At 43.6% G+C, this 27,756-nt stretch overlaps 1 protein-coding gene across 1 annotated transcript in view; it reads right to left on the bottom strand.

The window, feature by feature from the left end:
- The window catches only part of LOC311133692 (mitogen-activated protein kinase kinase kinase 12-like), a gene marked incomplete at both ends in the record, with an annotated part of 47,210 nt that extends 19,750 nt beyond the window's left edge, over positions 1 to 27,460 (bottom strand). Inside the window, 6 exons of the mRNA XM_084167228.1 lie at positions 7,694 to 7,802; positions 9,580 to 9,738; positions 16,504 to 16,662; positions 16,942 to 17,133; positions 17,548 to 17,731; positions 26,950 to 27,460. Of these exons, the coding sequence (XP_084023354.1) occupies positions 7,694 to 7,802; positions 9,580 to 9,738; positions 16,504 to 16,662; positions 16,942 to 17,133; positions 17,548 to 17,731; positions 26,950 to 27,460 (1,314 nt within the window). The remainder of the gene's footprint in view (positions 1 to 7,693; positions 7,803 to 9,579; positions 9,739 to 16,503; positions 16,663 to 16,941; positions 17,134 to 17,547; positions 17,732 to 26,949) is intronic.
- Between the last annotated feature and the right edge of the window lie 296 nt (positions 27,461 to 27,756).

Here is a 27,756-nt window from a genome sequence, read left to right as displayed (position 1 = left end):
CTTGAAGGAGTTCCCACATATGCTGAGCACTTGTTGGCTGCTTTTCCTTCACTCTGCAGTCCGACTCATCCCAAACCATCTCAATTGGGTTGAGGTCGGGTGATTGTGGAAGCCAGATCATCTGATGCAGCACTCCATCACTCTCCTTCTTGGTAAAATAGCCCTTACACAGCCTGGAGGTGTGTTGGGTCATTGTCCTGTTGAAAAAACAAATGATAGTCCCACTAAGCCCAAACCAGATGGGATGGCGTATCACTGCAGAATGCTGTGGTAGCCATGCTGGTTAAGTGTGCCTTGAATTCTAAATAAATCACAGACAGTGTCACCAGCAAAGCTCCCCCACACTATAACACCTCCTCCTCCATGCTTTAAGGTGGGAAATATACATGCGGAGATCATCCGTTCACCCACACCACGTCTCACAAAGCCACGGCGGTTGGAACCAGAAATCTCCAATTTAGACTCCAGACCAAAGGACACATTTCCACCGATCTAATGTCCATTGCTCGTGTTTCTTGGCCCAAGCAAGTCTCTTCTTCTTATTGTGTCACGAATTCAGCCGAGGCTGCCCCTCCTCCTTGCTCGGGCAGGCTTCGGCGTTCGTCGTCTCCGGAGTACTAGCTACTACCGATCCATGTGTCTAGGTTCGACTTGTTTTGTTTTCATTGGTCACACCTGTTTCCCATCATGTAGTTATGTCTTCCCTATTTAACCCTCTGTCTCACACTGTGTGTTGTGCGTGTTTGTTCATGTTTTGGTGGTCGTTAGTGTGCGGGTTTGTTCCTCCCTGCGTGGAGGTTTTGATTCATTCATTTACCTACGAGTAAAGTATGCTTTTTCGATTAGCTCTGTGTCCTGCGCCTGACTTCGTCTACCGCATACACTGACGCCTTGACATATTGGTGTCCTTTAGTAGTGATTTCTTGCAGCAATTCGACCATGAAGGCCTGATTCACAAAGTCTCCTCTGAACAGTTGATGTTGTGATGTGTCTGTTACTTTAACTCTTTGAAGCATTTATTTGGGTTGCAATTTCTGAGGCTGGTAACTCTAATGAACTTATCCTCTGCAGCAGAGGTAACTCTGGGTCTTCCATTCCTGTGGCGTTCCTCATGAGAGCCAGTCTCATCATAGCGCTTGATGGTTTTTGCGACTGCACTTGAAGGAGTTCTTTACATTTTCCGGATTGACTGACCTTCATGTCTTAAAGTAATGATGGACTGTCGTTTCTCTTTGCTTATTTGAGCTGTTCTTGCCATAATATGGACTTGGTCTTTTACCAAACAGGTCTATCTTCTGTATACTCCCCATACCTTGTCACAACACAACTGATTGGCTCAAACGCATTAAGAAGGAAATAAATTCCACAAATTAACTTTTAAAAAGACACATCTGTTAATTGAAATGCATTCCAGGTGACTACCTCATGAAGCTGGTTGAGAGAATGTCAAGAGTGTGCAAAGCTGTCATCAAGGCAAAGGGTCGCTATTTGAAGAATCTCAAATATAAAACATATTCACTTTTCTGGTTACTACATGATTCCATATGTGTTATTTCATAGTGTTGATGTCTTCACTATTATTCTAAAATGTAGAAAATAGTAAAAAATAAAGAAAAACCCTTGAATGAGTAGGTGATCTAAAACTTTTGACCGGTATTGTACACACACATTTTCAGAATGGAAAAACGCTTTCAGTGTAAACTTAAACGACTAACACCAAATAGGAAGTATTTGCCCACTGAAGTGGGTTACTACGCCGAACTGCAGTCAGGTTGAGGACGACGAGCATTCAGATGAGCTTCCCTGAGACGGTTTCTGACAGTTTGCGCAGAAATCCTTCGGTTGTGCAAACCCATAGTTTTATCAGCTGTCCGGGTAGCTGGTCTCAGACGATCCCACAGGTGAAGAAGCCGGATGTGGAGGTCCTGGGCTGGCGTGGTTACACGCGGTCTGCGGTTGTGAGTCTGGTTGCACTTACTGCCAAATTCTCTAGAATGACGTTGGATGAAGCTTATGGTAGAGAAATTACCATTCAATTCTCTGGCAATAGCTCTGGTGGACATTCCTGCAGTCAGCATGCCAATTGCACGCTCCCTCAAAACTTGTGACACTTCTGTGGCATTGTGTTGTGTGACAAAACGGCATATTTTAGAGTGGCCTTTTATTGTCCCCAGCACAAGGTGCACCTGTGTAATGATCATGTTATTTAATCAGCTTCTAGATATGCTACACCTGTCAGATGGATGGATTATTTTGTTAAAGGAGAAATGCTCACTAACAGGGATGTAAACAAATTTTGTGCACAACATTTGAGAGAAATAACCTATGGAACATTTCTGGGATATTTTATTTCAGCTCATGAAACATGGGACCAACACTTTACATGTTGCATTTATATTTTTGTTCGGTGTATTTTTCTTGTGACAGCAGCAAGAAGTATTAGCTTGTAGAGTGTCGCTTTTGACACCATGTAGATGTGCATAAAGATAAACACACGTTGTAACTTCACTTGCCAAAGTCTGGTGGTTTATTCACATACAGATGCTCCTTTGGTACAGTGGTACCAAAGACAGTACAGTATGAAGATAGGCAGAAACTGCTTCTCCAATAGAAATCCCTGATTACACTTGTAGGCGTTGCCAGGCGATGTTGGCTTGATAAGCTACTGCAAAGAAACAAGCCATCGGGCCTAACGTTCGTCTCACGCCGAACTGTGAATGTGCAGGCCGTCAATTCAAAGACACTCCTTCGATATAAAGTAGTTTTTGTCAATGTCACAAGGTTGGAGTAATAACATGTTCAACTATTTGAGACATTGGCTCGAATCTAGGTTGTGCCTTTAGATTTCAAGAAAATTAACAACCAAGGAATCATTTTTCACTTCTCTCATTGACTTCTCAAACTCCAAACCCCGGCCTTGTCTGCTTGGTCTGTTTCGCAAGCGTAAGCACCTCTAGGTTTAGAAACTCTGTGGCGGTACTGGTACGTCCAGATACCTCAGAGTGAACTTGACCTACTCATGATGCTCTAGTGATGACCTCATAACTAGGCAACGATAAACAAAAACACATTCCATCTTTAGGCTAAGGCTAGTGTTCAAAAGATTAGCCATAACACTGGCTATGGCTGGTTCTAGAGATGGTTTGTCATAAGCATTTAGGGAAGACTTCGCCATCTATGTTACTCCAAATGCGTGTTCTTGGGTCCACTGCCAGTGAGAATCTGTGCTGCAAAGAGGTAGAGGAGGAAGCTTATGTTGCTGATTGCATTTCCTTCTCAGTACATAGTCATCAATCATGCAAGGAAAAATAACAGAGACACATCAATTACAAATAGTTGTTGTTATGAACATTTTGTTGTTCACACAATAAACCTATTTTCAATGATATATCTACCATCACACAACACAGATGAATGGGTAAAGGGTTTATAATAATCTTTGAGTACACTGTTCATGCACCTACACAACATTATTAGTTGGCTAACTAGTGTTCTACAAAGTAATAGCAATGGTCGTCCTGTAGCAGAATGTGTATGCCATAGGATTAGGAATTAGTCATTTAATAGGATCTCTGTAGTGTATGTATGCACTGTACAGGTGATGGAAAAGTGCAGAAATGTGTTGGTGGCATGCTACTGACCACCCAGGTTTTGCCCTGTATGCCTCAACCCATATGCCCTGCAGGCTGTATGCAATGCTTACAGGCATGAACATGGGGACATGGATGCTGAAATATATGGGTAGGTAAATGCAAAGTATGCTATGTTAGAGCACAGGAAGGGTTCTAATTATAGGGAGATTGGACATCCCTATAATAACTTAAATATCAATGAATCCCCAGTCAATGGGGAAATCTAACCCCTGAGCAAAATTATAGTGGACTAGAACACACTTTTTTTTTTGGTACTGGTCCCCTGTGGGAATCGAACCCACAATGCTGTCGTTGCAAGTTCCATGCTCTACCAACTGAGCCACCATGCTCTCCTGGATATGGTTAGCTACCGATGTCCACTTTGCCACTATCTCCTCACCACACTTTGATGTTGAGGCCGACCGGTACATAATGGTTGATTATGGACCTCCACCAGCCGCTCACCATCTCACAGTTTCTCTCCTTCCTCTTTCCCCCACAGCTGAATAGATACAAAATAACAGGCAGAGTATTACACACAATTTTTGCCTGTGCAGTCCCTCCCCCCCACAGTACCCACACTTTCTGAAACATGAGAATTGAACAACTACATACATTTAGCCACATGCCACCCATCGTAGTTGAGCTTGATGTAAGGCCTCTCCACCCTCAGGTACTTCTGGATCTAGGGGTGTCGATCTGTGACAATCAATGTCAGTCCAACACAAGACAATTGTGGACATTTGTATATGCGCGCGTATGGTCAAATATGCGTGGGACATGCAGGCATGTGTGCCTTTCTCCACATGGAATTCAATAGTGGACAGCATGCAAAAACATTTTTCAAACCAAATTTTGCACCGTGGCCAGGCGAGTCTGCTCTCATCCCCTCCAAGATCCACAGGTTCCCCGACAGACTTCTGGAGGACGACTCTCTGCTCTGACTTCCACTGCCAATATATGGTTGGAAGCAGGACCGTTTTCTGATGGCTGTAGAAAGTCGATTCAGATATGGTCTGCACTTCTAGCTCAGAAATAAAGCACATCAAAAAGTACTTCAGCATTATGTACTTACATTAAAGGTTTTAGATTACACTACAACATATTTTGCTTTATCTTGTTTGTCTGAGCAAAAGAAGAGGACTAAAAGCAATAGCTGCAGTCAGGTAGAGGTTGCCTGCAGGGCACATACGGTTGACTCTTCCACGTCTTGGTGTGGTCGCACTGAGGGCATATCTGGACAATGGAGATGAGGGTGCCTCTGAACCGCTTTGTGATGTTGTATGTTCTGGTGCAAACCGGACAGGAGTGGAAAAGCTGCAGCAGACAGTCTTCGAACACAATGTAATTCCTCAACATGTGAACAGGTGTGTTAAGGACTCTGTAATAGTGATAAAAAGTTGCCGGTATGAGGTACACTTTTTTCCCTGTCTACATTAGTCTACATGTAGTATTTTGGCACAGCAATACAGTTCACTAATCAAATGGGTCAGTACTACAACACATCTAATCATAAAAATAACATTACAAGCTCACTACAGTGTCATCTTACAGTTCGCCATCGCAGATGGTGTTTGTGTCATCATCAGGGTGATAACTGGAGTCATCGCTGGAATAGTCCACTCTTGGCCTTTTTACTGGAATGCAAGGAGCTGAGGTTTCAGGCATGCACAGCAGTTTTGCTATATTGCAAGACACGCTCTTCTGCTTTGGCTGGAACTGGGTGGCTGTAAATTATGCAGAAAGACTGATTTTTTGGTATCTCTGTGATACTCCAATCATGGATTGCCATCCACATGCAACTCTTTGTGGTGATAAACAGGCAAAATGACACGTTTGATAATCTGGTGAACTGTAGGCTACAGAAGTTAGGCAGTTAATTATCTCATTCCCATTGGCAAGTCCAGTCAAACTGTCTGCCCCCAAAGCCCTTCCCTACCCGAGTGCAGCCTGTCCCTCTCACACTCTCCACAGCTCCACTGAACCCTACCTCAGATAGCGATTTGTGTTGATATTGCTGCTTAATTTGGTTTTCATTACACAGTATGCCTGTATTTGAAGTCATCTGAATGTTAAGTATGTCAGTAACAACAGTAACATGAGGTAACATTACATCTGAATAGGTGGGGAGAGGCAAAGGGAATAGCCAAGCCAACTAGTTAATTATTCTTGTTGATGTGTTGTTATCAGCACCACTGTAGTTTCTACTTGAGCGTCATAAACTCACCCTTGCTCCTCCTTTGTGGGGATGCTTTCGCAGAGAAATTACAAACCTGTGGCGGGTCTGTCTGGGAGCAATCTCTCTTGTGCTAGAAACCTGTAAATATATGTACATTGTAACCTCGAAAGTTTTGGATACGTTTTGCCCTAAACCAAATAGTTTGGTAGCTAGCTAGCTAACTTGAACTGAACTCACTTCATTCGGATGTTTTGATATCATACATTTATCACAGCTGAGCTAACGTCGTTAGCTAGCTAGCTTATTACGTAAGCATTTCATGTAATGATGTAGCTAACTATTGTAGAAGAGGCAAGTTTAGAATGTACATTTGATCAGCTAACTAGCTAGCTGAGAAGCTCTCTTTTACTTACAGTCTCGCCGTCCGGGTAGATGGTCGGAACAGCATCTTCATTGAGTCAAAGCCTCATTTGAAAGCCCAGCTCCACCGGCAAGTAATTCAAAATGGAATCCCAGGTGATATGCGCATTGCAGACTGACACACGTACAGTTTCTTCCGACTCTACCAAGCTGAGGAAAGTGATCCACTGGCGGTAAACATGAGGATGGAGACATGGGGAGGGCAACTCATACAAACCCCAGTCTTTGATGTTTCAACCGGCAACCCTACACGCAACGTAGCCGCAGGGCATTGCACAAATGGACAGACAGACAAACGTATAAAGCTACAAACAGACAAACAGATACAGAAGTGGACAGATAAACTTGGACAAAGCTACAAACAGACAAATGGATTTAGACAGATAGACAGATTGATATATAGATATAGAGTGCAAAATAGAGTGCAAAGTAGCTGTATAAAGCAGGAGCAATAGCAAGTGGACATCGAAAGGCTGTTTGGCTCAGTCGTGAAGAGGAATAACTTTGCAGGTGTTTCTAATTAATATAAAAACATTCAGACCATGCTGGTGGGTGGTAAAATTTAAATAAAACCCAGCCCTGAAACAAAACGTAGGCTAAAAATAATTTGTATTTCATCTCATAGGAAAAGACACAACATTGACGTGGATTTGCAAGAAGTGGGCAGTTAGGATTTGTCACTTCAAGCCCAAATATATCATACGTTGACTAAAATGATGATTAATTGACTTAAATCGTTGTGCAACATCATGGGTAAGCTCTGGCCATCGTCTTTCAGCTTGAAAAAGTAGATTTCTACTGGTGTGGGCATTTAAAGGATGAGTAAGTTATTTCAGAAGAGTCATTACTTACCAACAACAGCTGCGAATCCCAATAAAACGACATGAATCTAGCAAATACATTTTGTGGGTAATTTGCCTCTAACCTGACAAATTCCCACAAATTCCCATGATTTGTGAATCTGTTTGGACCGAACAGCTATCGCGACAGCTCAAATGGCTTTGAGATTTCAGCTAATAGGGAGAAGTATCTAACAAAATAACTATATTATGGCATTCACTAAACATAAACTATTTACCCTGTAGCTCAGTTGGTAGAGCATGGCGTTTGCAACGCCAGGGTTGTGGGTTCGATTCCCACGGGGGGCCATTATGAAAATGAATGCACTCACTAAAACTGTAAGTCGCTCTGGTTAAGAGCGTCTGCTAAATGACTAAAATGTAAATGTAATGTAAAATGTACATATAATAGAAATGTGGGTACACTTGTGGACAAAATGCTAACTTACTCAACTGTACAATGAAAGTTTAATTTCTAAATGGCCATCCTGTAGTAATGTTGCCGGAATGCCAATGTCGATTCTAGTGTTCTATTTACTTGTAGCTGAGATTTGAAGTATGTCTCTTGTGGGGTTAGGGTTAGAGAGCAGTAATCTACTGTACTTTACTGGGCTCTACTTTACCTGAGATTTGAAGTATGTCTCCTGTGGGGTAGACAGCAGGTCAGCTGAAGCGATGTCCAGATGTAGGAGGATCTGACGGAACGAAGGTCTGTTCCTGGGCTTACAGCTCCTGGGACCAGAAAAAACAACAACATTAGAACATGTCTACTTCTACCTTTAAAGGGTAACTATCAACCCCAATTTCAGCCTTTGCACAACCACTTCAAATAAATAAAAAAAATGCATTCAGGTGAGAAGTTGTGGGTGGGGAGAAATGCTCATAAATACACATTTTGGGAATGGGTAAATGTAGTTGTACCTGATCCCAACAGTTTCTTACTAGCATACATACCAGAAGTCCACTGGCATACTCTGATAATAAACGTATGTGCGTCACAAGCAAATATGGCTCTGGATAGTTAGCTTACAGTGGTAATATAGCGAGTTCCTGACATCTATTGCCAATTCGAATGCCCCATGGGTGCAAAAAAAATCTTGGGGACTCACATTTATTGCAGTATTGTGTTAGGAAGAAAAATGCTATCATCACTGTGAGAATTAAGATTAGGGGCTCAATTCAATCCAACCCGCAGTATTTACACAGTAGCTTTCTTTTCCAATGGTCAAATTACTCACAGATTGGTAATGGGTACAGTATAACAACCTACAACTACTACCACCCCTCTCACAGGTATGCTTTCACTTTCAGAAAAAGATGTGTGTGCACATCGGATGAATATTGTAAATAAAATATTTAAAAAGCAGGTAGCTTGCAATCGACCTGTTTTTGAACCCAGACGTAGAGGCACCATCTCAAGGTGCCTCTACATCACGATTTCAATGGTAGAGTTGAACCGCTACGGGCAAAAAGAGCTAGATTTACAACTGAAAGACCAACAAAAAGTATGTGGACACCCAGACCATTATTTCTCCTCCACCAAACTTTACAGTTGGCACTATGCATTGGTGAAGGTAGCATTCTCCTGGCATCCGCCAAACCCAGATTCGTCCGTCCGATGGTGAAGCGTGATTAATCACTCCAGAGAACGCGTTTCCACTGCTCCAGAGTCCAATGGCTGCGAGCTTTACACCACTCCAGCCGACGCTTGGCCTTGCACATGGTGACCTTAGGCTTGTGTGTGGCTGCTCGGCCATGGAAACCCATTTCATGAAGCTCCCGACGAATAGTTATCATGCTGATGTTGCTTCCAGAAGCAGTTTGGAACTCGGTAGTGAGTATTGCAACCGAGGACTGATTATTTTTACGCGCTACGCGTTTCAGCACTCGGCGGTCCCGTTCTGTGAACTTGTGCGGCCTATCACTTCACGGCTGAGCCGTTGCTGCTCCTAGACGTTTCCACTTCACAATAACAGCACTTACAGTTTACTGGGTCAGCTCTAGCAGGGCAGAAATTTGATGAACTGACTTGTTGGAAAGGTGGCATCCTATGACGATGCCACGTTGAAAGTCACTGAGCTCTTCAGTACGGGCCATTCTACTGCCAGTGTTTGTCTATGGAGATTGCATGGCTGTGTGCTCGATTTTATACACCTGTCAGCAACAGGTGTGGCTGAAATAGCTGAATCCACTAATTTGAAAGGGTGTCCACCTACTTTTGGCCATGTAGTGTATATCACTTTTGCAACAAACTGTCAAAATGAAGACCAGAATTGACATATTTTACTATAACTAAGCCTAAAACATCTGGTTTTCGATGAAAAAACAGTTTTTTCATGAAAGCTACTCTTAAAAATGTTTTATCTCCTCCTCAGTTACTGCCATGTTTATGGCCTTTCCTCCACACCTCCCTCCTCCTCCCCTTCATCCATCTCTCCATTTCTCTACCTCCCACCCTTTTCCCCCTCCCTTCCTACCTCTCTACCTCCCTCCCATTCCTCTATCTCACCAGCACTGTCGCAGCAGTATTTTGAATCCATCTGGGCAGGTCTCTGGGACGGGCAGGTTCAGGCTGTTGTTGCCCACTCCCCAGATGATGGCCGAGGAGTCCACATCTCTATACGGCACCTCTCCTGTTAGCATCTCCCACAGCACCACACCAAACGACCTAGAGTGAAAGAGAGAGAGACATGCATGAGCTCCAACTAATCTTTAAGACTAACCTTTCCATACCATAGCATATGCCAGCAGCATACCACCCTGCATCCTACTGCTGGACTGTCTCTAAAGCTAATCAGGGTTGGTCCTGGTCAGTCCCTGGATGGGAGACCAGATGGGGCTGGAAGTGGTGTTGGATGGCAAGTAGAGGGCTCTTCCCTCTGGTCTGAGATCTCAGGGCAGTGAAGGGGACATTGCTCTGCGTAGGGTGCCTGGCCAAATTCCCAATCATCTCACTGATTCCTGATTGGCATATATCACGCCTCACCTCTCCACCATGATAGCTGATGTGTGGTGAGTGTTCTTGAACAAAATGGTTTCCATGCATCACCCAAGTGGGTGTTACACATTGGTGGTGGAAGATGTGAGTTTCCCCCCTTACCATGTAAAGCACTTTTAGCACCTACTGTAGGTGGAAAGGCACTATGTAAATGCAATAAATTATTATTATACAATAAAGACAGTCTGAAACCAATCTAGTACACACGTTTTATAAGACAACACATCACTCCTCCCCTTGTGTTTGTCTCCTCTTTTATGTACCCTCCGTGCTTTTTCCAATGTTGTTTTCATCTCTGAACTAACACACAATGAACATAAAGCGGTGTACATGTTTGATTGTGAGTAGTAAAGGGGTCAGTCAGACAGCCTGTGTTTATGTGTGTACTGTGTTCCCCTGGCCGCTGACGCAGGCCACCGCTGATCATGAGGACTGTGAGCTCTCGTTCTCCGTGGCCGACGTGAGTAGGAAATGTAAGCGTGTTAACGCTCGCAAGGCTGCCGGCCCAGACGGCATCCCAAGCCGTGTCCTCAGAGCATGTGCAGACCAGTTCAATCTCTCCTTATCCCAGTCTGTTGTACACAATTGCTTCAAGATGTCCACCATTGTTCCTGTACCCAAGAAAGCGAAGGTAACTGAACTAAATGACTATCGCCCCATAGCACTCACTTCTGTCATCATGAAGTGCTTTGAGAGGCTAGTTAAGGATCATATCACCTCCACCTTACCTGGCACCCTAGACCCACTACAATTTGCATACCGTCCCAACAGATCCACGGATGACGCATTCACCATTACACTGCAGACTGCCCTATCCCATCTGGACAAGAGGAATACCTATGTAAGAATGCTGTTTATCGACTACAGCTCAGCCTTCAACACCATAGTGCCCTCCAAGGTCATCACTAAGATTGGGGCCCTAGGTCTGAACCTCACCCTGTGCAACTGGGTCCTGGACTTCCCGATGGGCCGACCCCAGGTGGTGAAGGTAGGCAACAACACCTCCGCTACGCTGATCCTCAACACGGGGGCCCCACAAGGGTGCGTGCTGGGCCTCCTCCTGTACTCCCCGTTCACCCATGACTGCATGGCCACGCACATCTCCAACTCAATCATCAAGTTTGCAGATGACACAACAGTGGTAGACCTGATTACCAACAACGACGAGACAGCCTACAGGGAGGAGGTGAGGGCCTTGGCGGAGTGATGACAGGAAAATATCTCTCCCTCAACGTCAACAAAATGAAGGAGCTAACCGTGGATTTTAGGAGACAGCAGAGGAAGCACACCCCACATCTATATCGACGGGGTCGCAGTGGAGAGGCTGAAGACAATGTGGTGAAGAAGGCGCTACAACCCCAGGAGGCTGAAGAATTTCAGCTTGGCCCCTAAGACCCTCACAAACTTCTACAGATGCACCATTGAGAGCATCCTGTCGGGCTGTATCACCGCCTGGTACGGCAATTGCACCGTCCGCAACCGCAGGGCTCTCCAGAGGGTGGTGCGGTCAGCCCAACCCATTACCGGAGGCGCACTGTTGGCCCTACAGTACATCTACAGCACCTGGTGTCAAAGGAAGGCCAAGAAGATTGTTGGAGCCAAATTCTCATTTTCTTCCTTTGTGCTATATTTATTGTTTTTTTTAATCCATTTAGAAAAATTATATTATTGAATATAAGTATAAATATTTCATTATGAATTATGGTTGATGAACTCATGTTTTGGGTTTTCTATTATGATTATCATGGGTATTTAAAAGCATTATGGAGCCTTTCCTGGACACACCCCTTTTTTCCCCATGTTCCCCTTCCCTTTTTAGTTTTTTTGCAGTATGGGTCTACTAGGCCTCAGGTATGGTGGTACCTTACTGTTTTTTTGCAGTATGGGTCTACTAGGCCTCAGGTATGGTGGTACCTTACTGTTTTCTACTGTTACACTACGACTTGGAACTAAGAAAGCTGCTACTAGTCTATATCTTTTGTTTACAGTTTAAATCTGATCGCTTTGACTTTGTTCATCGATGGAATATAGCCTATGAAATTACCTTTTGTTAAATGTTTGTTTTTACACTATTGGAGCTTTGGAGTCCCTGTTCTGTGGTTGCTTTGGAAGCTCGTCTGACTACGGCATCACCTACCTGTGGCATCAAGGCAAGTTTGGAATTGGATTGTGAATTGCCTTTAGAAAGATCATTAAGGACCTCAGCGACACGAGCCATGGCCTGTTCCCCCCGCTACCATCTTCTATCTCCAGGCCATCAGACTGTTAAATAGTCACTACTAGCCGGCCTCCGCCCAGTACCCTGCCCTGAACTTAGTCACTGTTACTAGCCGGCTACCACCCGGTACTCTACCCTGTACCTTAGGGACTGCTGCCCTATGTACATACAGTGGGGAAAAAAAGTATTTAGTCAGCCACCAATTGTGCAAGTTCTCCCACTTAAAAAGATGAGAGAGGCCTGTCATTTTCATCATAGGTACACGTCAACTATGACAGACCAAATGAGATTTTCTTTCTCCAGAAAATCACATTGTAGGATTTTTAATGAATTTATTTGCAAATTATGGTGGAAAATAAGTATTTGGTCAATAACAAAAGTTTCTCAATACTTTGTTATATACCCTTTGTTGGCAATGACACAGGTCAAACATTTTCTGTAAGTCTTCACAAGGTTTTCACACACTGTTGCTGGTATTTTGGCCCATTCCTCCATGCAGATCTCCTCTAGAGCAGTGATGTTTTGGGGCTGTCGCTGGGCAACACGGACTTTCAACTCCCTCCAAAGATTTTCTATGGGGTTGAGATCTGGAGACTGGCTAGGCCACTCCAGGACCTTGAAATGCTTCTTACGAAGCCACTCCTTCGTTGCCCGGGCGGTGTGTTTGGGATCATTGTCATGCTGAAAGACCCAGCCACGTTTCATCTTCAATGCCCTTGCTGATGGAAGGAGGTTTTCACTCAAAATCTCACGATACATGGCCCCATTCATTCTTTCCTTTACACGGATCAGTCGTACTGGTCCCTTTGCAGAAAAACAGCCCCAAAGCATGATGTTTCCACCCCCATGCTTCACAGTAGGTATGGTGTTCTTTGGATGCAACTCAGTATTCTTTGTCCTCCAAACACGACGAGTTGAGTTTTTACCAAAAAGTTATATTTTGGTTTCATCTGACCATATGACATTCTCCCAATCCTCTTCTGGATCATCCAAATGCACTCTAGCAAACTTCAGACGGGCCTGGACATGTACTGGCTTAAGCAGGGGGACACGTCTGGCACTGCAGGATTTGAGTCCCTGGCGGCGTAGTGTGTTACTGATGGTAGGCTTTGTTACTTTGGTCCCAGCTCTCTGCAGGTCATTCACTAGGTCCTCCCGTGTGGTTCTGGGATTTTTGCTCACCGTTCTTGTGATCATTTTGACCCCACGGGGTGAGATCTTGCGTGGAGCCCCAGATCGAGGGAGATTATCAGTGGTCTTGTATGTCTTCCATTTCCTAATAATTGCTCCCACAGTTGATTTCTTCAAACCAAGCTGCTTACCTATTGCAGATTCAGTCTTCCCAGCCTGGTGCAGGTCTACAATTTTGTTTCTGATGTCCTTTGACAGCTCTTTGGTCTTGGCCATAGTGGAGTTTGGAGTGTGACTGTTTGAGGTTGTGGACAGGTGTCTTTTATACTGATTACAAGTTCAAACAGGTGCCATTAATACAGGTAACGAGTGGAGGACAGAGGAGCCTCTTAAAGAAGAAGTTACAGGTCTGTGAGAGCCAGAAATCTTGCATGTTTGTAGGTGACCAAATACTTATTTTCCACCATAATTTGCAAATAAATTCATAAAAAATCCTACAATGTGATTTTCTGGATTTTTTTTCCTCAATTTGTCTGTCATAGTTGACGTGTACCTATGATGAAAATTACAGGCCTCTCTCATCTTTTTAAGTGGGAGAACTTGCACAATTGGTGGCTGACTAAATACTTTTTTTCCCCACTGTAGTCATTGAACACTGGTCACTTTGATAATGTTTACATACTGTTTTACCCACTTCGTTTGTATATACTGTATTCTAGTCAAGGCTCATCCTTTATAACTACTGCTGTACAAACCTTTTCTATTCATATACTGTCCATACTGACTATACACACCATCATATACATATATACTTATATTCCGGACTCTGCTATTTCTTAATTTCTTTCTTTTTATTTTTGGGATTTGTGTGTATTGTTTTTTATTGTTCGGTATTACTGCAATGTGGAAGCTAGAAACATAAGCATTTTGCTGCACCTGCGATAACATCTGCAAAATATGTGTACATAAAATTTGATTTGGCCTTCCCTGGTCCTGGAGTGCCGACCTGGAAGACCAGGTGTGTTGAATTTAGGCAATCACTGAACTGATCAATTAGCTCAGTTGGTCAGGTGTGGTGCCTAGTTGGAACAAAATCCTGCAGTACCTGCGGAACTCCAGGAACAGGGTTGCCTACCCATGCCCTAGCCTGTCTGGTGTCAGGGTGCTTGGTTGGCTCAGGGCCAGTGTGTGGCTCAGCCCCTATCGTCGGGGAGAGGCTGGGGGATAACACGCAGGCTGAGGGACTATGGAAGTGTTGTTGTTGATGGCACCTTATATTGCCATGGTGACTCTGGTACGCACCAATCGTATCATGTGGAAGGGAGAGCGCACCAATAGCATTGTGTGGGAGGGAGAAAGCACCAATAGCTTTGTGTGGGAGGGAGAGAGCAGTGCAGGACATTTTAAACTTGTAGTGTATTTGAGGTTGAAAAAGCCTTGTAAAGTTTGTAATTTCCACTTTGAAATTTCAGACCTGATTTGACCTTACAACAAATGTATCAACCCTGACAGAAATGTCCATTAATTATAATCCACATAATTCACATTTCCTGTTGCTGCAGGATTATTTTCCTGCCGTAGCAAACTGGCTCAATTTAAGATCCTAAATCTGTAGCTCAATTTGTGCTTCAATGTTTAATCTGGAGAGAGACAATTATTGGTGCAGCATGGGGAGGCCTGGCACAGGGCAGGGAGGTACTGGAGACCTGGTACATACCTGGCACAGGGCACTGAGTAGGACGATAGTTTAGACCTGTCACAGGGTAGGGATTAGGAAAGTACTGGGAGGGAAAGTTCTAACCTTGCTGTTTCACTACCACATATAGTCACAGTGCATATGTCTAATATTTCCAAAGACAAGGAGCACTCACTCAAATGAGTCCTCCCATTTTATTGTCTAACAAAAAAGAACCCAATGTTCTTTTATATTTAGCCAGTTCTCTGGCCCAAATGTCAGAAGGTGTTAGTGCAGACAGGACAGAGGATACACACAACGCCTCAAATCATCCCTTCTCTCAGAACAGATAACCATGAGGCCAAGAGATGTAGTGCTATTAGATAGATAAAGCAGATACAGTATACTGCTAAAAACAAGGGTGCTTTGCCCGGTTCTAAAACCTTTTAGAGTCCAACATTTTGACCATACAGTCACTTCTAAATTATTGGCACCCTTGATAAAGATGAGCAAAAAAGACTGTGTAATGCTCCAAAAATGAGAAAATGATACTATGTTATACTAATACAATTGCTCAGAGAAATATATTTTGTTTAACAAGTAATAAAAACAAATCTCAAAGATACAGTATGTCTCAAAAGTATTGCCACCCATTTTCAATACTTTGTGCACCCTCCCCTTGCAAGGATAACAGCACTAAGCCTTTTTCTATAATGCTTTATGAAATTGGAGAACACATTGGGATGGATGTTAGAACATTCCTCCATACAGCATCTTTCCAGATCCTTGGTATCCTTTGGTCTGCGCTCATGGACTGCCCTCTTCAATTAAAACCACAGGTTCAAGTCCGGATACTGTGATGCAAAATGTTAATATTTTTTAAAATCAATTAACCATTTCTTTGTGGATTTTTATGTGTGCTTGGGGTTATTGTCTTGCTGGAAGATCCACTTGTGGCCAAGTTTCAGCCTCCTGGCAAAGTCAACCAGGTTTATGGCTAAAATGTCCTGGTACTTGGTAGAGTTCATGATGCTGTTGACCTTAACAAGTGCCCCAGGACCATTGGAAGCAAAACAGCCCCATAACATCAAATATCCACCACCATATTTTACAGTAGGTATGAGGTTATTTTCTGCATATGTATCCTGCTTTCGATGCCAAACCCACCACTTGTGTGCGTGGCCAAAGACCATAGCACCTGGTTCCAATCCAAGTGAGTGAGAGTGAGAGTGAGAGTGAGAGAGTGAGAGTGAGAGTGAGAGTGAGAGTGAGAGTGAGAGTGAGAGTGAGAGTGAGAGTGAGAGAGAGAGAGAGAGAGAGAGAGAGAGAGAGAGAGAGAGAGAGAGAGAGAGAGAGAGAGAGAGAGAGAGAGAGAGAGAGAGAGAGAGAGAGAGAGAGACCTTACTCTTACCAGATGTCGACCTTCTCTGAGACGGGTTCGTTCCTGATGACCTCCGGGGCCATCCAGGCCACCGTACCGGCGAATGACATCTTGGTGCTCTTATCACTCATCTCTTTAGACGTGCCAAAGTCGGAGATCTTCACCGCGTCGTCGTACGTAATCAACATGCTGGAGGGAACAGGCACAGTCAGGAAAATGTACGGTAGCCACAGCGCCAGCCGTCCTATAACTATTCAAACGACATTAACGAGAATATGGTGTTGAGGTCTGGTACCGTGATACACGGACACTAAAACAACCTCAATGGAAATAAGTCGTAGAATTTGATATTTACTTTGTGTATGACCATATGTTTGCATGACAATGAACACAACAGAGGTGTTGGCTCAAGCACAAACAGATCTACAATGAAGTTAAAGTATAGTTATCAATGTAGGTAGAACTCACTTGGGTGACTTGAGGTCCCTGTGGATGATCTTGTGGAGGTGAAGGTAGTTCATGCCCCCAGCGATGCCCATGGCCCAGTCGATGAGCAGGGAGGGGGTGATCTTCCTGCCCGCCCTTAGCACCTCATACAGCTGGCCCTGGGCACAGTACTCCATTAGGATACAGTAGCACGGAGCCTGGGTGCAGATACCCCTAGAGAGGGAGAGAGGGAGGATAGGTAGGAGAAAAAGAGAAGGGGGGTGAGTAAAGACATGACTCAACATATCATCTATTTTTATAACCGATCTACGTCTTTGTAGGGAAGAGAGGGAACAGTGGGATGATAGAAGGGTTGAGGAAATGAGCCAGAAAGACCCTGAACACATCATCACTATTTACAACCTACTGTACATACCCCTGGAGGGAATTAATGAATACAACTTACGGATTCTCTGAGGGGAAATGTGGTTTGTCACCAGTATAAGACAAAAACATGGACAACCCAGACACAGGCATACATGATCAGAACACAAAGATCTGGGGACTAATGGCAAGGAAAATAGGAAACTGGGGACGACATGAGCAGATGAAGAAGAAAACCCCTGATATTTTTGCTAGTATTCTCACTTGAAGGTGATGATGTTGGGGTGTTTGAGCTTCCTCAGGTGTCTGATGTCTGTCTCCTTGATGTCTCGGACCTTCTTCACCGCTACTTCCTGTCCGTGGAGTTTCCCCAGGAAGACAGCCCCCTGGGCCCCGCTGCCTACCCACTGCAGCTCTGAGATGTCCTCAAATGGTACCTCCCACAACTCTGGAGAGGAGAGGGGAGAGGAGGAAGGGGGAGAGAACACGGAGAAAGGGAGAGAAAAGAGAGAGGTCAGCGAAACAGTATTGGCAGAAAAAAAGGGGTCGGGGTGAGACACATCCTGTTAATGAGTGAGTGAGTCACTGCTTTGAGAATGACAGTAACTGAAAACAAATATTTCCAATATTACTGCATCTAGGATGGACACCATTCCTTGACATACAGTATACATGTACATACTGTACCTTTAAATTATCAATATGATTCCACACTACATGTCAGCACCCAAAGCCAGTGAGCTCACTGAAATTCTAAATAAGGAGTTACAGTCAGTATCAGAATGGGAGATTAATAAAAAACTGGTCTTAAATACATCTAAAACTAAAAGTATTGTATTTGGTTCAAAACATTCTCTAAGACCTACACCTCAACTGGAGTTGTACATAAAGGGTGTGACCATTGAGCAAGCTGAAGAAGCTAAACTCCCAGGTATAACATTGGATGGTCAATTATCATGGTCAAGTCATATTGACAAAACTGTTGTGAACATGGGGAGGGGTATGTCTGCTATAAAAATATGTTCTGCCTTTTTGACACAAAAATCCATTGTACTGGTTGTTCAGGCTCTGGGCTTGTCCCATCTTGATTACTGTCCGCTAATATGGTCAAGTGCAGCAAAGAAAGACCTAGCAAAGCTGCAGCTGGCTCAAAACAGAGCAGAATGCCTTGCCCTTAACTGCACACACAGAACTAACATCAACAACATGCATGCCAGTCTTTCCTAGTTGAGGGTTGACGAGAGATTAACTGCTTCTCATCTAGTTTTCATGGGAAATATTACTGTGATTAAAAATTCAAGATTGTCTGCATAATGAAATAACATTCAGCTCAGACACCCATACATACCCCACAAGACATGCCACCAGGGGTCTTCACAGTCCCCAAGTCCAAAACGAATTCACGGCAACACACAGTACTATACAGAGCCATGATCGCATGGAACTCCCTTCCATCTCCAATTACTCAAGCAAACAGCAAAATTCCCTTTAAAAAATGGATTAAACAACATCTCATGGAACGGTGGGGACTGTGAGGGGACACGCACAAACACACACTTATTTTTGTTGTTGTATTGTTTTTATATTGTTGTATTTAACATTTTGGTGACTGTCTTTGTCTTTCAGTGTATCAGTGTTTTCTTACTTGTTATGTTTTGTGTTTCTTGTGGACCCCAGGATGAGTAGCTGCTGCTTCTGCCAAAGCTAATGGGGATCCGGATAAACAAATAATAGAGTTGCACTGCAAACCATGCATGAAAGAAAGACAACTACAACAACAACAGAATATAATAATCATACTTCATGGCAACCATTTGGCAATAATTTATAGACTTCTGAAAAACGAATCCCATCAAGGTAGATCAATAATCATTCGTAGCGTCCTGGCTAATTTGATAAATGTATCAGAAAATTCTCCCTGTGAAGGAAGGGAACAGCAGAACAGCAGTAATTTCGGCATCCTGTGTTAACTGTCTGTCTGTCTCCCCTTATCAGGCAGACTCCCCATCCCCAACCCCCATCACCCCCATCCCTGGGGAATCCCCCCCACCCCTCCTCTGCTATCCTTCCATATTAGCCTCTCAAATCCCCCTCTTCCCCTCCTCTCAACACTCGCCTCATGTTCCCTCGCTCTCACCTCTCCTCTGCTACTCTTCCACAATAGCCTCCCAAATCCCCCTCTTCCTCTCCTCTTCCCCTCTCCTCCCCTTCCCTCTCTCACTCCTTTCCCCCTCTCCTCCTCCTCCTCCTCTCATCCCCTCCTCTCCCGTTCCCTCTCTCTGTCCCCTCCAGAGCACAGAAGTCTTGTTACAGTCACCTTGCCACAATGGCAGGATTTAGAGTGGAAAACGTATTACCCAGAAGACTACAGAGTGTGTGTGTGTGTGTGTGTGTGTGTGTGTGTGTGTGTGCGCCTGCACCGGTGTGGTGTGTGTGTGTGTGTGTGTGTGTGTGTGTGTGTGTGTGTGTGTGTGAGACGCAGGCAGGGAGACAGGCCTGTTTATGTCTGCAGTCTGGCTGCTACAATAGCCCTCCTCTCCCCTGGGACCCCTCCGCCAAATCTAACTCATACATTATTCAACACCACACACTGACCCTGCACCTCTCATCTCTATTAACACGCGCAGCCACAGCAAACCATCTCTCACACACACACACACACAGAGGCATGCGCACACACAAACACTCTCACATAGACACAGGCGTGCACATACCCACACAAAAACACACTCAAACACCCAAACACTATCTGGCAGAGAGGTGCACGGATGTTTTATTCCGCCTCTCTCTCTCTGCCCTCTGCTTTTTGATCTATCTCCATCTTCTACCCCACCCTACCACCCTCTCTCTCTCTCTTTCTCTCTCCAGCTCTCCAGTCAGAGAGCGAGGGTGTACTTACAATATGCTGGTGTGTTCTATTTTATTGAGAAATTTTACCACCGACTGGTTGATATAATTATACATAAACACATGTAGGCCTATCATCCCATTAACATCCACTATATATTCAAAAGTATGTGGACACCCCTTCAAGTTAGTGGATTCGGCTATTTCAGCCACACCCGTTGTTGACAGGTGAATAAATCGAGCACACCGCCATGCAATCTCCATAGACAAACATTGACAGTAGAATGGCCTTACTGAAGAGCTCAGTGACTTTCAACGTGGCACCGTCATGGGAAGCCACCTTTCCAACAAGTCAGTTCGTCAAATTTCTGCCCTGCTAGAGCTGCCCCGGTCATATGTACAGTGAGGGAAAAAAGTATTTGATCCCCTGCTGAGTTTGTACGTTTGCCCACTGACAAAGAAATGATCAGTCTATCATTTTAATGGTAGGTTTATTTGAACAGTGAGAGACAGAATAACAACAAAAAATCCAGAAATACGCATGTCAAAAATGTTATAAATTGATTTGCATTTTAATGAGGGAAATAAGTATTTGACCCCCTCTCAATCAGAAAGATTTCTGGCTCCCAGGTGTCTTTTATACAGGTAACGAGCTGAGATTAGGAACACACTCTTAAAGGGAGTGCTCCTAATCTCAGTTTGTTACCTGTATAAAAGACACCTGTCCACAGAAGCAATCAATCAGATTCCAAACTCTCCACCATGGCCAAGACCAAAGAGCTCTCCAAGGATGTCAGGGACAAGATTGTAGACCTACACAAGGCTGGAATGGGCTACAAGACCATCGTGGTGAGAAGGTGACAACAGTTGGAAGAAACACAAAATAACTGTCAATCTCCCTCGGCCTGGGGCTCCAAGCAAGATCTCACCTCGTGGAGTTGCAAAGATCATGAGAATGGTGAGGAATCAGCCCAGAACTACACAAGAGGATCTTGTCAATGATCTCAAGGCAGCTGGGACCATAGTCACCAAGAAAACAATTGGTAACACACTACGCCGTGAAGGACTGAAATCCTGCAGCGCCCGCAAGGTCCCCCTGCTCAAGAAAGCACATATACAGGGCCGTCTGAAGTTTGCCAATGAACATCTGAATGATTCAGAGGAGAATTGGGTGAAAGTGTTGTGGTCAGATGAGACCAAAATCGAGCTCTTTGGCATCAACTCAACTCGCCGTGTTTGGAGGAGGAATGCTGCCTATGACCCCAAGAACACCATCCCCACCGTCAAACATGGAGGTGGAAACATTATGCTTTGGGGGTGTTTTTCTGCTAAAGGGACAGGACAACTTCACCGCATCAAAGGGACGATGGACGGTGCCATGTACCGTCAAATCTTGTGTGAGAACCTCCTTCCCTTAGCCAGGGCATTGAAAATGGGTCGTGGATGGGTATTCCAGCATGACAATGACCCAAAACACACGGCCAAGGCAACAAAGGAGTGGCTCAAGAAGAAGCACATTAAGGTCCTGGAGTGGCCTAGCCAGTCTCCAGACCTTAATCCCATAGAAAATCTGTGGAGGGAGCTGAAGGTTCGAGTTGCCAAACGTCAGCCTCGAAACCTTAATGACTTGGAGAAGATCTGCAAAGAGGAGTGGAACAAAATCCCTTCTGAGATGTGTGCAAACCTGGTGGCCAACTACAAGAAACGTCTGACCTCTGTGATTGCCAACAAGGGTTTTGCCACCAAGTACTAAGTCATGTTTTGCAGAGGGGTCAAATACTTATTTCCCTCATTAAAATGCAAATCAATTTATAACATTTTTGACATGCGTTTTTCTGGATTTTTTTGTTGTTATTCTGTCTCTCACTGTTCAAATAAACCTACCATTTAAATCATATACTGATCATGTCTTTGTCAGTGGAAAAACGTACAAAATCAGCATGGGATCAAATACTTTTTTTCCCTCACTGTAAGTGCTGTTATTGTGAAGTGGAAGCATCTATGAGCAACAATGGCTCAACCGCGAATGGTAGGCCACAAAAGCTCACAGAACGGGACCGCCGATTGCTGAAGCACATAGCGGGGGTTAGATCAGCTTTAATATTGCAGATAGATTGTAGTGTAGATCAATGCATCACTTTCAATCCCCCATTTAGTTTTTTGAAAAAATATATAAAATAAATAAATAAATAAATATGCCATTTAGCAGACGCTTTTATCCAAAGCGACTTACAGTCATGCGTGCATACATTTTTGTGTATGGGTGGTCCCGGGGATCGAACCCACTACCTTGGCGTTACAAGCGCCGTGCTCTACCAGCTGAGCTACAGTACCAAAACAAATTATCTAATGATTCTGTCTCTTCGCAGCAAACTCTGCAGAGCTGGGAAGGTTGTATCCCCCATATAAATAACATTCTATTGGTTGCAAGAATTTTGTATAATATTGTAAATTGAAAAATTCAAAGTTTTGAATCCTGTGTCGTTTTGCGTATCAGTTCATAAACCCTGTGCCATGGAATTGGTACGTCAGAAATCTCTTCCCAACTATTTTGCAATCTATATGGCACAGCTGTCCATTTTTTGGTCCTTAAATGAAACTGGTATACTTTTTTATTTATCCGAATTTTCTTTAACCAATGATAGTCGTTAATGTAGGGCCGACAGATAAGTTCCTTACTTTTTCCCCCTTCCACTTTCCTCTTGCATTTTTGCGGTAATGCTGCAATTAGTTGGTTGTAATTTTGCGTAGAGCAGACATTTCCATATGTTTTTGTTAGCTGCATGTGCAACATAACTCCACCAGTCCTACCTATGATATAATTTACGAAAATTATGCCTTTTTTTAATCAATTAGTATATTTGAGTTTAACCACAATATTTGTTGCATTATTTGTTCTGTCCTTTCTGGTTGATGAAATTGAAATTGCAACCAACTTTCTATGACTTGTTTTAAAAATAGCAATTTTTGGGAGATAACTGAAAGTGAGAGGTTGTAATCTGAATAAAGGGATAAAGGCCATTCTTGAACACAGGGTGAGACATTCTTACTAATTTGCTGGAGAACCAGTTCAGATTTAAGTATAACTTTTGTATGACTGAAGCCTTTAGTGAGAGGTCTAATGCTTTAATATTTAAAAATGTATACTCTCCGAATTCATATTCATTATATAAATAGGCCCATTTAATTTTGTCTGGCTTGCCGTTCCAAATTAAATGGAATATTTTTTTCTCATATAATTTAAAAAACGGTTCGCTATGTGTAGGCAAGACCACAAGCAAATAGGTAAACTGGGATATTACTAAAGAGTTAATCAGGGTGATATTTCCACAAATAGACAGGTATTTACCTTTCCATGGTAGCAAGATCTTATCTATTTTTGCTAACTTTCTATAAACATTTATTGGAGTGAGATCATTTCTTTCTTTCGGGATATGTATACCGAGTATATCCACATCACCATCAGACCATTTTATTGGTAAACTACACAGTAATGTAAAAGTTGTATTTTTTAGTGATCCAATACGTAATATAGTACATTTATCATAATTTGGTTGTAATCCAGAGAGGTTAGAAAAATTATCTAGATCCTCTACGTGGCTGTGGAGGGACCCACGTTTTGGATTTAAAAGAAAACATGAATCATCAGCGTACCACACCTTTGTTTTTAAGCCCTGGATTTCTAATCCCTTGATATTATTGTTGGATCTGATTTTAATATGGCCATAATAAATAGATATGCCGATAGTGGACATCCTTGTTCTAGTCCTCTTGACAGTTTAAAACTTTCTGAGAAGTAGCCAATATTTGCAATTTTACACCCAGGGTTACTATACATGATTTTAACCCATTTTATAAGAGATTCTCCAAAATTGAAATGTTCCAGGCATTTATATATAAACTCCAGTCGTACTTTATCAAAAGCCTTTTCAAAGTCAGCTATTAATAGCAGGCCTGGTTTCCCAGATTTTTCATAGTGTTCTATTGTTTCCAGTACTTGCCTTATATTATCTCCAATGTATTGTCCATGTATAAAACCTGTCTGATTAGAATGAATATTGTGCGACAATTCCTTTTAATTCTATGCGTTATAGATTTTGCTAGATGTTTTGCATCGCAACACTGAAGTGTAAGGGGCCTCCAATTTTTTTAATGGACTGGATCTTTATATTTCCCACTTGTATCCTGTTTCAGTAATAATTAAATCAGCCCCTCTTGTTGAGAGTCTGATAATCTACCATTTACATAGGAGTTGTTAAAACATGCTAATAACGGTCCTCTGAGTATATCAAAAAAGGTTTGGTATACCTCAACTGGTATGCCATCCAGCCCTGGAGTTTTCCCGGACTTAAAGGATTTAATTGCATCAAGAAGTTCCTCCTCTGTAATTTCGCCTTCACATTAGTCTTTCTGTATGGTTGTTAATTTTACAATATGAATAGAAACAAAATCCATATTATTAGCTTCGGTTAAAGGAGATGGAATGAGAATGCCAAGAGTGTTCAAAGCTGTCATCAAGGCAAATGGTGGCTATTTGAAGAATCTCAAATATAAAATATATTTTGATTTGTTTAACACTTTTTTGGTTACTGCATGATTCCATATGTGTTATTTCATAGTTTTGATGTCTTCACTATTATTCTACAAAGTAGAAAATAGTAAAAATAAAGAAACACCCTTGAACGAGTAGTGTATATATTTTCAAAGAAGCGTGGATCATCATTATTTGGTCAGTAAAGGTTAATGAGCCATATCTGTTTATGGTCCAATAACATTTTTGAAATCATCTATTTACCTTGCGGATCTGTTTGGACAATTTGCACATTCGGATCAAAATTACTGTTAATTAATATCATCACCCCTTTCGAGTTTCTTTCCCATGGGAAAAGTATATTTCGCCCCCCAGTCCTTTTTCCACACAAAAAATTGTTGAATGAGTTTCCTGTAAACAATAGATATTATATTCCTTCTCTTTTAGCAAGGTAAATATTGTTCTTCTTTTCTTATTATCTGCTAAGCCATTACAATTATAACTGGCTATACTTATTTCACCTAAAACCTATTTATCATACTATATGTTTGTAAATGTACCATTAAAAAGTACCATTGTGATTGAGTGTCCATATAGCTGTACAATGATATTTGCATTGCTACTAAGTAACCCTCCAATTGTTCTCCACTATTCCACCCGCTAAATCCCCCATCCCAAGTTGGGCCGTCTTCCCAGTGACCGGCAGACCACTCCCGTCCCCCCGGATCCCTAGGCCCCCCGAGGGGCCAGGACCCATCCTTCGAAAACAGCACACAGTGCCACCCACAGAACAGAAGCAGATCATCCGCTAAAAGTATTTCCAATGCTTAAAAATCGTCTGTCCTCGGTTGCAACACTTACTACTGAGTTCCAAACTGCCTCTGGAAGCATTGTCCGCACAATAACTGTTAGTTGGGAGCTTCATGAAATGGGTTTCCATGGCCGAGCAGCTGCACACAAGCCTAAGATCACCATGCGCGATGCCAAGCGTCACCTGGAGTGGTGTAAAGCTCGTCGCCATTAGACTCTGGAGCAGTGGAAATGCGTTCTCTGGAATGATGAATCACGCTTCACCATCTGGCAGTCCGACGGACTAATCTGGGTTTGGCGGATGCCAGGAGAATGCTACCTGCCCCAATGCATAGTGCCGACTGTAAAGTTTGTGGAAGAGGAATAATGGTCTGGGGCTGTTTTTCAAGGTTCGGGCTAGGCCCCTTAGTTCCAGTGAAGGGAAATCTTAACGCTACAGCATTCAACATGATTCTGTACAGTTTGGGGAAGGCCCTTTCTTGTTTCAGCATGACAATGCCCATGTGCACAAAGTGAGGTCCATTCGGAAATGGTTTGTCGAGATCGGTGTGGAAGAACTTGACTGGCCTGCACAGAGCCCTGACCTCAACCTCACGAACACCTTTGGGATGAATTGGAATGCTGACTGCGAGCCAGGCCTAATCGTCCAAAATCAGTGCCCGACCTCACTAATGCTCTTGTGGCTGAATGGAAGCAAGTCCCCTCATTCCAACATCTAGTGGAAAGCCTTTCCAGAAGAGTGGAGGCTGTTATTGCAGCAAAGGAGGGCCCAACTCTATATTAATGCCCATGATTTTGGAATGAGATGTTTAACGAGCAGGGGTCCACATACTTTTGTTGTGTATCAACGCTTTCATCCATACTTAAAGAGATTCTTCAGTACTTTTGTATTCTTTTTAGCCAGTAGTTCTGAAAGTAATGCTCACGAGCCAAAAGTGATCCCTGAAAATTGTGTACTACGTCACATATGTGCAGATATGTGCACCACATCATTGCACTCTCTCGCTCACTCTACTGTGTGTGCATCTTGCTAGCTGTCACTCAAATGGCAAGGGGCTAAAGCTCATTGGCTGGAACTCGAATTGCTAGGGGGCTGGCCCACTTGGGGGAAAATGTAGGGAAAATGGTGCCGCACTGCTTCCAGTAAACAGTCGCTTTCAAACTAGGGATTTCGTGGCTAGCTGAGGTAAGCCAGTAATTCTGCTCATAGATTATGCATGTATGAACTACTCATTGACACATCCAGCCCAAAGCGGTAGGTTGAAAAAATATTTACTAGTCGCCACAATTCCAGAGCATGTCTTTAAAAGCAAGCATTTTCTGAAAAGGCATACCAAAAAGCTATCATTACATCTGTTCAAATTGTGATCACACACAATAGTGTGCAAGAAGGGTCAATATTTGTATTGTTTCCTGGTCAAGTCATGTGGTCAGGAGAAGCTCCTGACCCTAACTACAATCCCTATCTCTCTTCTTACCTTCCAAATTGTGTTTGTGTTCGGTGGAGTAGGCCTTGCCGATCATGGTCCAGACTGGCTTTAGACACCCAAACAGTCCCTCCAGAAACCCTCCACTTCCTCCCGACAGCAGTCTCACATCATCAGCCTTGCTCCGGACTGCCCCTCCCTCTGCGTCCTGGCCCTCTCCCTCTGTCCTCCCCCCTCCTTCCCCATTCTCATGGAGTTTCAGCACGCTGTTGGCAAAGTACTCCTGCTGTTCTTCGCTCGGCGTGGGGCTGTGTCCCCCGCAGGTGTGTTCTTCATTATGGCCACCTCTTCCACCTCCCCCGCCCTCAGGCACCGGAGCACCCCCGGTGTCGATGGATAGTACATTCCGCAGGACACACTGGGTGGGGGTCAGGTCCATCTCAGGGGTGCAGACGGGGGACTCTTCCAGCCGTCCCCGGAAGGGAGGGGTGTGTTCTGAGAGGGGGGTGTTGAACTCGGAGAGAGAGGGGGACGGGACGCGCGTCTCGGTGATGCAGGCCATGTGGAGCTGTGGTCATGAGAACCTTAAGAACCCCGGGACTTGTGTCTGGCTGACTGGTGGTCAGAGAGGAAGGTTGGCCTGTAGGAGGAGAAAGGATAGTTATCATTATAGATAACTACAGTTTGCCTTCTATCAGTAGCAACCTTGGAACGACGTATGTATTACACTATATACTTGTAACGGGGACACTGAAGTCAGAGTCTGCATCAGGATTTTGGGGTTACCATGTCAACGCTTGTTCCTGATATGCCTAGCCTCCAATAAGTAGTAGACCCCATGACAATAATAACAGAAGC

Source organism: Coregonus lavaretus (genome assembly GCF_964263955.1).
Source record: "Coregonus lavaretus genome assembly, chromosome: 8".
NCBI lineage: Eukaryota > Metazoa > Chordata > Actinopteri > Salmoniformes > Salmonidae > Coregonus > Coregonus lavaretus.
The sequence above is the reverse complement of the archived record's forward strand: the minus strand, read 5'-3'. Positions and strand labels throughout refer to the sequence as shown.